Below are 11,635 nucleotides of genomic sequence, written 5' to 3'. Positions count from 1 at the left end.
AATCTGACAATGTATTACTGTGTTTTTCAGACGCTCTTTTTCAGCAGAGCAAACACAAGTATAAAATGTTGTATTTCTTACTTTTAACCAAAGGAGGGCGATGTTTTTACATCCTGTACATGCAATCTCCACTTCCCAAGGTACTTAAGCAAGGTTACTAATTGCATATTGAACTATGGATATGTGGGCTGAATCATGTTATATTGAGCAATCATAAGTCAAAAACGTTATAATAAACAAGTGTAGAACCCATCTCATTCCCATCATCCCACACATGCACCGACAATTACATTACAAGACAAGGGCATTCAGATGACATCACTAAAGTATCCCAAATATCTGCTTTGCAACCTACAGTATGTGCAAATTCCAGACCATTTATGTCCGTTGGTAAAGACTTTGGGACAAGGGAAAAGTTGATGACATCACAGCTAAGGAATGCATCATGTCTCAGGCAGCATTTACCCTGCTCCTCAGAGACAGGAGTCAGACTTATTCTTAACTGGGTCTGGGTCAAATATGTCACTGTGTACTCCGGATTTTATACACAGTGACGTCAATTAATACCCCTTACTTTTTTTTTTACGTTTATTTTGGGGTTAGTGGGTTGTGCTAATGAGATGACACAAAAACAGGGTCAGGCTCAGCCGGGTCTCCTCCAATACACCACCTGATTTTGACATGGAAGTCGGTCTCCCGGGGACACTTTGCTGGAGACCTCATTGAGTCAAGTTTGACTTAATGAACTTGACAAAGATACATTCATAAGAGTACAACAGTTCAAGGAGAGCATGTGAAGTCAAAATAATTCCAGCTGAGAGCTTCTTTGTCAGATTCTGTGCTGAGTCCAGAGGGCAAAGAGCTGGATGTTTTTTGCTCTTGTCAGGAGCCAGCCAGGCTAGTGTCGGAGCGTGGAGAGCAGTAAAGATCAGCCGCCTGATGTCTTAATTGTTTTTCATCCTCTCTCCCCCTCCAAGAGTTACCTGTTCTGACCTGCACAGTTGTAGACTCACAGCCAAGGACATCAAGTGTGCAGACACACACTCAGACGCAAGGAATGACCATTTTACAGATTTATCATCAATAACTGTTGGAGAGGAGGATAAAACCGTCTGAAATATGGTCATGTGCATAGCTCTGTGTCGTTATATCTACATTCAAGATCCTATACCCTTCCATAAACTGGAAGCTTGGATGGCTTTATGACAAACAAAATATGGGAAGCAAAGGCACTTGGAAAAACATTGTTTCACATTCACATCAAGTTATTCTCTTCCGAGCTCACCTTTTAAAGTAGCTTTGTTTTCCCTACTTCTAGGGGAAATATCGTGTCTGTCATGGTATAGTTATTTGTCTTTCAGACAGTATGAAACCGTTACCATCGGCAGATGTGTGTCAGAGAGTCCAACTGGTCTTGTCTTTTGGGCTGACATTCACAGTTAGTAGCTCCAAGCAAAGTTCTGCTTTGACCACCATCCCCAAACATCTTGTCCAAATCTAAAGACATCCAATAACTCTCCCTTCTTTTTTGCCCACTTACCAGCTTCCTCATCATAATCAAGCCAATTTTGCCGTTTAGGTCTGTTTTCATCAGTCCATCTCTGTTTTATCCCTCCAGTTTCCTGCCCCTGCCTGATTTAGTGTCGTACACAGTCCTTGACTAGGAGGGGGTGTAGTTTGTGCCTCTGGCTCCAGGGTTTGATCAGGCTCTTGGTATTGACCAGCAGATGACCTGTCCTCCAGTCCTCGTGGCCAGCCACTATGTATTCAGACCCTGGGATGGACATAGAATCCACAGAAAGCATTGTCAAAAAAAAAAATGTTCTGAATTGTCTGAATACTCCAACGGCGAGGTCATGAATTTAACTGTTGTGTGGATTTTGGCTGCACTGGCAACAACACCCCAACAATTTAACTGAACAAGCATGGGAAAAGATGTGTCAAAACACACCTCATAAATTAGTCAACTGACCCTCAGCCCAGAAACAACAAGGTGCTAGAAGGGGTGTGTTTGGTGTGAACACACCTGGGTTGAGGATGGGGCAGGTGCAACCACGGGTGGTCCAGGACTCAGGGTACAGGGTGAGAGTTCCTCGCTGGATCTTCACCTGGGTCCTCTGCTGCAGAACCTTCTTGACTTTAACCTCCACCTCTGCATGGGAGCCCTTGTCATGGGCAGACATGATTCTCACCAACAGCACTGTAGGAGAACATCAACCTCCATTCAGCTTAGTTGGCTCTCTGTAAAACCTCAAATATCCATCCATCTACTCATCCATCCATATGTGTATTTATTTTAATTCTAATGTGCACTGTGTACCCCAAACAAACACAAATGGGATGCGAATGACCTAATTTGGGCATGAAGGTTAATAATTCCGCAGCTGTTTTCAATGGTGGATTTTCTAAAGCCGCTGCAGCACTCACCATAGTCATACTCCATAGCACAGAAGAGTTTAGAACTGCTGAGAACCATCTCCTTACACTCACATTTCTCTGGAAACGACAAGCAGAAATCAAGAAGAGGCAGTTAAGTGTCAGCATGTGTCTTTTATCATTGTCTGCACTGCTACACCACATTGATCTCTGTGTCTTTGTAAGTGTGAGAGCGCTGTGTGTGGGGGTGGTTTGACCTGTGACTCACCAGAGTGGTGCAGTGCAGAGAAAAGCTCTTCTGCCCTAAAGAGTGCTGCAGGCTCACTATTACTGCTGCTGCTGCTGATGCTGTGTCCCATGTGGTCATCTGCTGTGAAGAGCACGTCCATATCTGAGCTGTGGCGCAAGGCGGGAGACAACATTTAACAGCAGCATCACCGTCCTCTCCAACCAGAGATGGGAGCAAGTGACTGTTTTGGGATTATGGGAATTGAAGTCATTTGGAGCAGTTGGAACGCTTACCCAGACATGCAGTCCCCGTTGAAGGGATCGCAGTTCCCCCCCCAACAGTCACACGGTCGACACCCATACTCATGGAAACCCCAGTATCCCAGCATGCACCTGTCACAGCGCGAGCCACCCACACCCGGTTTGCAGGGACACTCTCCGTTGCTAGGGTTACAGAGGGCAGCGCCCCCGGACAGCGAGGGCAAAGAGCCCATAGCATTGCAAAGGCAGGCTAAAAGGAAAAGGGGGGAAGGACACAGAACAGAAGGTGGCCATGTTAACACATCCTTAACACAAGTCTGCTGAGTTCTCTGCATGCGGCCCTGTAACCTCAAGCTAATGGCACACGTGTGCTTGAACAGACATACACGCACAGGCACAGACATTATGTTCCCAAAACGGAGCGAAAACAAAGATATTTCATCAGCCTCCCCTGAGTGGCAACATTAGTATGTAGGTAGTATGTATTTAACCTAGGGGACACGTTAGGCGCAGAAAAAACAAACACTAAATCACTTGCCCTCAACACTGTCATTTTCCCTGACAGGTATTGCTGTGTTATGACTGATGTGTTTTTTTATATCTGTCTTAAACACCGTTTTCTTCCAGACAGCATGCTTGTTTTATTTTATTTTTTTATGCTTCTGCATGCCAGGGGAGAAGGGCAGGAATGGGGAAAATGTGCGCACATATGGACAACGGGAAATTCCTCAATCTTTGGCAATTACTGTCACATTCCAAAACAGGGATTTCTTCGCTTCAAGTCAAAACATAAAACACAGTATACAACTCTAAATATTTCATTAAAGTAACGTCTGAAGGATAGGCGCTGGAGACATCTTGGCCTCGGTAATGAAATCAGTTCCACTCATCATTAACAGGAACCAATTCAGAGTCACAATACTGCTTCAAGAAGCCTATGACATAACTACAGCCCATGCCAACCCATAATAGACTGTTACCATAGTAACCATCTGGGGGGAAAGAATAGAGAAGAGAGTCGGCTGTCTTCCTTACATTTGCAGGAGTCTGGGGCAGCTCTGGGCCTCCTGGGGACTCTGTAGAAGCCCCTCTTACAGTTCTGGCAGGAATGGCCCTCTGTATTGTGAAGGCAGTCATCACACACACCTCCCCCACGCCGCCTTGATGCCAGCCACACTCGCCGGTCAAAGTGACAGCTGTCCGCATGCCCGTTACACTTGCACTCTGTGTTCAACCAGCAAGATAACAAATCAATCCATAATTTCTTTTCTTTGTTTGCCAGTTTGTGGGTTTATCGTCAGAGATAAAAGGAGCAAACCAGAGGTCTAGCTATGTGTGCTGAGGCATTACAGTGGAGCTGATGCATTACAGTACTGTGGAGCTTCTCGACCGGCGACTCACTCTTACACTCGTGCGGCGTCCCTATGATGCCGTTGGCCGACTGCCAAGGCTGGTCGTTGTAGAGAGGCGCACAGCGCTCACAGTGGTTGCCAGCCGTGTGGTGTTTGCACACGCACTTCCCATGGACCTGCCGCAAGCGCAAAATGTTTTACTACTTAAGTACGTTACTTATTTATTTAAGATATATAGAGTTCATACATATGACGAACTTCAGGAGAGACGTGCATGCAATGCAAACTAAAAACTCTATTTTGGACAGGTGGAGGTACTTTGTTTGCATCATCTATATGTGCCTAAGTTATTGCGACTGCAGTTTGGCTGATTTTCAGTAGCTATTTATTTTTTATTATTTACAATAGAAAAAACTATGAGGAGAAAATATTGTTAAGTTGTTAAATCATTAAGTGTTACACTATAATTAAGGATACCTTACTCTGAAATCCTATAATAGAGGGTAAACAATGTGAATGAATATTGTGTCTCCAGAGCTTCTGCCTTGAATACCACAACATAGTTGTAGAATAACGAGGGGTGGGAACACAAAATACCCACCCAAACACACACACGCATACGATAAGTGATACATACACAAGAAACAAACTGAGGCAAATACAGTGCAAGTCTAATCACATAAACAGAAACACCTGCTAGCAGAGCCACTAACAATGATGTTGTCTCAAAACAACTTGCGCAAGGAGAATGTTGTTTATGCTGATGTTTTACAGTCATTCAAAGAGGTGCCTGTGAGTTGGTGCTTACCAGGTGATTTGTCCTGTGTCTGCCTGGGTGGTACCCACTAGCTGGCACGCAGTGCTCCGAGTGCCCATTGCAGAAGCAGCTGCCTTTGACAATAAAATCGTAGATGGCATAATGGGCCATGGGCAGAGCCTTGGCTTCAGGGTTTTTGGCCTGGCAGGGGCACGGTTGGCGCTGTAGAAGACGGACTCTCAGATTGGTGACCATAAGATGAGCCTGGGCAGCTGGGCTGTAGGGATCCAGTGAACGCCAGGGGGGAAGGGCTCTGTAGATCACCTGGGGAGGGGGTGGGGGGGGGAGGAGGTGTGGGGGGGCAGATGCTGGGGTTCATTCAGAATCTAAAGTACATACTGAGTAAAAAGGTATTATTGACATTCATTTTTAACTGTACTATACTGTTATTAATTAAATCTTTATTTAAATAAACATTGAGTGAACATATTGAGGCACATCAGGAATACATTTCCTCATGGTTACACTGAGGTACCGTGACAAAAGCAGAAATCATGCAGTAATGTTCAGTTCTTTGGTCTAAAGAATTTAAAACAAACCTTTATCTGGTTTGCCTTTCATGCTCCTCAAAATAGAAGCAGCTATTCAAGAAACATCTGACAAGCTTCAATAAAAACAAGGTAGTGAAACGGACAATACATTTTCTTATTTTTAAGAAGCTGTTGGACAACCTACTGTTGTCATTTGTGTATTTGGTGAAAGCAGAAGGGTAATAGCTTGATAATTCCGCTGTGATTGCTCCACGCGTCATGTAGCATTGTGCAATGTCTCTCGCATGCCTACTCAGAGTCAACCTGTCTCAGTGTAGCCAACCTGCCTCAACTCAGACACATGGACTTTTGTGATGATTGTGACTGTGACCCAGCTCACTCCAAAAGGGGGGGGATCAGCATTGAGGGGTTTCCCCCTGGTTGTCTGCACAGACACATAGAATGATTATAATTATAGAGGGTGAGGGGCTTACACAAGAGAGCTGACACAGCAAAATACCTACCTGTAGCCAACACTGCAATTATGAGATAAGTCAAAACCTGAGATATTCACAATGTTCAACATCTCTCTCCAGAAGTCGTTCACAGATTTTGGAACCAAACCATATGCTGAGTTGGCCATCACAGTACTGTCTCTTACTCTCATCTGTTTAAATTAGGTTGGATGTTCATGAATAAACCATAGCGCTGCTCCTATCGTTATCTCCCTCCTCCAACTCTGGCTGCTCTGATAATGCAGTACATCCAAAAATGCTTTGGGAGCACATCAGAGGATTAAGTGAACATTGATATTCCACTCATGCTTGTCAATAGTTAGTGCAGCTGGGAATGCGCCCTAACAAAATGCATCCACCTTCGTTGTTTGATTAGATCAGTTCACACAGCTTATGTGTTTGTTCTGTGCCTGTTTGACACAGTGAGTGCAGTATTAAACTTGCTGTGTACTTGCAACAATCTAATACAGTGTTGGTGGTCATTTGAAGATTCAACTTAGCGCACTCTGACCCTTCACTGTGCATGTCATAGTTTAGCTAGTATAGCTGATGAGGATGTTGTCATAAATACAAATCTTGCGATTAGTATTCCCCGTTTGAATGGTCAGTGGTCAAAGTGAATTGCTCAGCCTAACACTACCTGCTCAAATTGAAACCCACTACCCACAAACACAAATAACTCTCACCTCTCCTTGGGTACAGGGGAATGCTCCTGAGTACTTTGAGGTGCAGCTTGGCCCATTTTCCTCAGCAAAGGTATCCTCTGCTAGTCCAAACGTGCCAACACAGTCCCTGGCAAAGTACCTGAGGATCTTCCAAGACTGGCCAAAGTCCTGGGAGCGCTCCAGCACCATGGCTGCGGGACGGGCAGAGCGGAACACCAGGATGAGGTGGGTGAAGTAGAACTCTGTCTCCAGGTCTAACTGTATCATCTCAGTCTCCACCCCCTCTGCAGACTGCCACCAGGTATCCGGGTAACGGAAGGATGAGTCGGTCATGGCGGCTGGCAGGTGCGTCTGGTGGGGGACAGCTGCATTGCACTTGCTGCATCTGGGTGCAGAGCAGGAATCCTGACTGTATGAGGCACCCGTTTGTTGGTAGAAACAAAAAGAGTCTGTTGAGTTTGTCCCACAGACAGACTGAGTTGTCAGTCTTCGACCCAGGACCAGGTTCCCCATGCGAGGGTTGCAAGCTTGACCAGCACAGCGACTCTCCACAGCGTGTCCTTAGATTCCAAAGTACCTGGAGGACAGAAAAAAAAAATGGTGTTGGGGTTGACACGTTTGTAATTTGGTCATGGCATTTCGTTTATCAACAAACCTACAATTACAGTTACTACAGTTATGCAAACTAACGAATATCAAAAAATTATAACATACTCTTAACCCTCTAACAAACGAAAAGTACATTTCAAGTTGTTCGCAGAGAGACATTTCAAACGTTACTAGATGTAAAGAAAACTTTCAAATGTGTTTGATACATTAATGATGACAGGAGAGCACTTGTTGCGCGTACTGCGTTGTCAGTTGCTGTCGCCTATACTCACTAGCCAAAAGAAGACAGGCGCACAGCTGGAACAATACAAATGAAGTCCACGGTCTCATCTCGAATATCCCTGTAGTTCTAAAGGACATTCAAGAAAATGTATTCTTCCAGTGTTGACGACGAGCGAGAATAGCGGCTGTTTATAGTCACAAGTAAAGGCACGCTCTTTCATAGATTTTGCTTTTGTCAAATGTGCTTTCTCTGGAAGGCATTTCTTTCCCAAAAACGACCCGGAGTAAAAGTTACAAATAAATTAAAAACTCACTGTTATTAAGTAATCATTCATCTAGAACTGTGGGAACCTACAGTATTTTACAATACCATTACATTCGAGCTTCAATAGAAAAAGCGCATTGATAATAATGGTCTTAATTTCGACGAGATGTCTTTAAAGGCTCATTCCTTAAATCCATGTTTACCCTGGGCTATTCAAAGTTCATATTAATAAATGGCATTAGAGTCGTTCATAAATTGGAAGAGGTTGAAAACCCCGCCTTCTCTTCTTTTTTCCAAACACCCCTCCCTTATTTAAACACCCATGTAGTGGCTGAGGCTTCATGAGGTAGATTACCTTGCAAGTATTTTGGGGGCAACGACTTGAAACAACGTTTTTTCGTTCATATTTTTTTGACATTTGAATACTCGCGTGTCTGACATATAATATTCTTGAAACCTTACCTTCTAGAAAAAAACAACACCACAATTTAATCAAGATATTTTACTTAAAGTCACATTGAATAATGTATGAATAATAATAGGCTACATTATATGACAGTCTTACTGGTGTTTACTCTTTTACATTTGACATTTGGTGTCTTAACCTCCCCAAACCATCCAGCCTCTTTCATGTCCCAAGCAGGAGGAAAAATATGATACTTCTTCTAACTAAGTCATTGTGCAAAACATTGATATAATTTTTAACAGTTCTTGACAACTTACACAAATATATGTCATCATGTTTGCACTTATACTTATATATTGTGGCAGACGGCAGGGAGAGGTGAGGGGAGTGGTGGCTTAGGGCAGTGTATCTGGCAGCCCGTGGTTCCCACCCCCGAGCCATGTATGGACTTCCTGCTTCAACGAGATGGGCTGTGTCTCGTTGAGAGGTTGATTAATTGTGTGATTGCTTATAAAATGGTGTATGTGATCAAATAAAGAGGCTTGTGTATGGAAAGTGGACTGTGTGTGCCAAGGTTTTTATTCACCTTTTTATGGTGGAAACCCCACACCCCCTTGACCTGCTACATTATGTTTTCTCTTGAGACATGAGACATTCTCTTTATCATGTTATTGCATTCCTGAGGCATACCACTTATTACTAACTGCAACTCATTTACCAGCCTTCATCTGCCAAGTCATGTGGTCACCTCTGGAGCTGGGGTCATGTGACCCTTGACCCTAATAATCAGCTATTTGCAAATGTTGTTGTTTACCTCACCAACGGCATGTTGATATCACAATCAGTCAGTGAACATAAATATATTTCAGTTAAAGGTGATGATGACACTGAGATCTTATCATCGTAAATTAACATTTCTGAACGTCATTTCTGTAAAGGAGTGAGGGAAAAAGAAGTGTGGGCTGTTGAGGAATGGGTGAATGTGTTTCAAAGATTAAACACATGAAGCCAGTTGGGACCACTTCTCCATCTCAATATCGACTGTCAGTGAGTCACTCACTGTTTTCTCAGACCAAACTGATTCATTAAGGTGGGTAATGGCTGTCTCTTACTTAAGGCGTCCTGACCCTAGCGAATCAAGACATTCCTGGAATGCTGTGACCCCTGTCGCACTGATTGCCTTTCTCTGTCTATGGGAAAACAGGGTTCATTGTGTGTATTTAGATTTTCTGTGAGTTATTTTGTCTGTCTTCTCATGATGTGTCACTGCAGGGGTGAAGCCCCTTGAGCATCCCTAACATGTTTTCCAGTATGCAAATCCCGAGAATAAACATGGAAAAGGTTTCAGGAAGGATGTCTAATCTCGGTTAGTCTGCCTTGCATTCCGCTTTGTAAGATGAAAGCAACACAGAACAAAGAGATCCGCCTCTATAGCCTCCTTCCAGACGTTTTTGACGGTCAGGGTCTTTAAGGTGTGCTAGACTCTTTATGAATTAAACCAAATATATTTTGATTGCAACAACCCATCTATGACACTGTATATCTGTATCTGTATATATATATCTGTATTTGTAAGACCTGCAAAGGACAATGGTCTTGGTCTGTGAGATTCATGGCAGTGACCTAAATGATGCACCCCACCCCATCAAAGTTAATGGCAGCTTTGTTCCCCACCTGGAGAGAGTGCTATGCCAGTGCCTTTTCCTTTAGCTTCGGGCCAGTAGAACTGGCCTTTCCTTGGCTCAAAGCACCAGTGGTCGACTGTGATGACAGACATGGGACTGTTACTACACCACTGACCTGCTTTATTTCCAGACTGTAAAAGGATCTCACTCCCTCCCCCCTGATGGTTCATGTCACCTCGTGCCTCATGCTTCCTGAACAAGAGAGACCATTGGAAGGAATATGTGTAGACGCTTTTAGAAGCCAGACATACAGTGTAGTCAGGTATAATACAGGGTAGGATGTAAAGTAAGGGAATGGCTTTGAAGGTATTGAAGATTTTCTGCTACCACATCCTGATCTGTATTTCTTGTCCTTCCTCATTCTTTTTTCCCCTTTCAATGTATCTTCCTTTTCCTTTCACTACATTTGTCTCACTTTTACTGTGACTCTCAAGACAGTACACATCAACTATCATCCACACATTCCCTCTGTCAGCATGCATGTTGACATTGTTTAGTCTCTGGCTCTCGAAGCTCAAACTCATATTTCTCTTCATTGTGCAACAAACTATCTTGTTGCAGACAAAACAGCACTGGCCAGAATTAGCGTCAGCCAAGGACTAGGGAATATTGTGAGACTTTCACCTTTGCCAGGCAATGGATCTGTCCCAATTCTAATTGTAAAGTGAAGAAGAGGTAACTCAAGCCCCCTAGAAAGATGAAGACTGCATATGACATCTGTCTTTCGACGTGAATTAGCCCCTCCTGTATTATTGCGCTGAGCATATCAAGAAAAAAAGAGGATGGGCTGGTATATTTCAACAACACTGTTCATTGTGTGAACCAAAGATATAGTTTCATTTCCCTTCTTTATATCAGACAGTGTATTACAACGCATGCCAAACTGAATAAAGGCTTTTTTGTTTCCACAACAAAACAAAAGGTTCTCTTTGGTTCCCATCATTTTTGCTCCACTCCTCCTCTGTTTAAAATAGTTTCTAATGAAGAGACAATTGTTACTAATGTTATGGTCCAAGTGCTGACAATGAAAGGAGTATATTGATTATCAATTAAGGATCCCGACAACACAGTGTAGCTTTATCATTAACACGGAGATGAACTATGTGAATCGGTCCAATGAGACAACAAACAGGGTGCTGACAACACTAACACCCAAGCAGACTAGTTTCCTGGAGTATATTTGTCCCCTGCGCTAAACTGGGGGTGATGTCACGGCCAAGGCTATCTGGGGCATTAGGAAATGACGGAGCAAGAAACCTTGAAGAGAAAATGAAAAAGGTTTGGGTGTATCATAGATGGTTCTGATCTGTGTTGTCAAGAACGTAAAATATGTGGGTCACTGAAAGCTTTGTAAGGATTGTACATGGTACGTGATATTTATTCTTTTATGGACTTAATTATTACAGTATTATTTACTTAGTGTTATTTACTGCTGACAAAAGGCAATGGAAAATACCACACCAGGGTCTGAAAATGTAGAAAATGTGGTTTCAGCGACAGAGAACTTTAACTGTATGGTCGGTGCCATGCCATCTGCTTTTTGATTCATTACTATGTCTTGAACCTGTCCCCCCACACCCTTGCCTCCTCCTCCCCACTCAGATGATAATTAACACCCTTCTGGTGCCTGTATGGTGAGCAAAAAGTATGATGGTCTGGGTTGAGGATGGTGCAGAACCAGGGTCAAAGCGTAGGTTGAGATAGGAATGTCTGCTTCCCTGTCACTGTGGCCCAACTAAAGTCTATGTCTCTTTGCTGTGGAAA

At 43.5% G+C, this 11,635-nt stretch overlaps 1 protein-coding gene across 1 annotated transcript; it reads right to left on the bottom strand.

The window, feature by feature from the left end:
- Window positions 1–65: 65 nt before the first annotated feature.
- Window positions 66–7,983, bottom strand: LOC124477127 (netrin-4-like). Its single transcript, XM_047034703.1, has 10 exons — window positions 7,566–7,983; window positions 6,706–7,261; window positions 5,026–5,298; window positions 4,267–4,393; window positions 3,901–4,089; window positions 2,899–3,115; window positions 2,645–2,772; window positions 2,428–2,496; window positions 2,027–2,200; window positions 66–1,774 (listed from the first exon to the last, which is right to left on the bottom strand). Exons 2-10 carry the CDS (start codon window positions 7,195–7,197, stop codon window positions 1,638–1,640), a joined length of 1,806 nt encoding a protein of 601 aa, XP_046890659.1. The 5' UTR covers window positions 7,198–7,261; window positions 7,566–7,983; the 3' UTR covers window positions 66–1,637.
- Window positions 7,984–11,635: the final 3,652 nt, after the last annotated feature.

The sequence above is a fragment of the Hypomesus transpacificus genome, chromosome 14 (assembly GCF_021917145.1).
Source record: "Hypomesus transpacificus isolate Combined female chromosome 14, fHypTra1, whole genome shotgun sequence".
NCBI classification, from domain to species: domain Eukaryota; kingdom Metazoa; phylum Chordata; class Actinopteri; order Osmeriformes; family Osmeridae; genus Hypomesus; species Hypomesus transpacificus.
Note: the sequence above shows the minus strand (reverse complement) of the source record. Positions and strands in the feature narration are given on the sequence as shown.

Excerpts from the sequence above, each read along its gene's own strand:
- LOC124477127 (XM_047034703.1), bottom strand. The coding sequence starts at position 7,197 with ATGGGGAACCTGGTCCTGGGTCGAAGACTGACAACTCAGTCTGTCTGT. Across the intron at positions 5,299-6,705 it reads TCCCCTGTACCCAAGGAGAG|GTGATCTACAGAGCCCTTCC; the intron begins GTGAGAGTTATT and ends CCCCCTCCCCAG. Across the intron at positions 1,775-2,026 it reads CTGCCCCATCCTCAACCCAG|GGTCTGAATACATAGTGGCT; the intron begins GTGTGTTCACAC and ends TGTCCATCCCAG.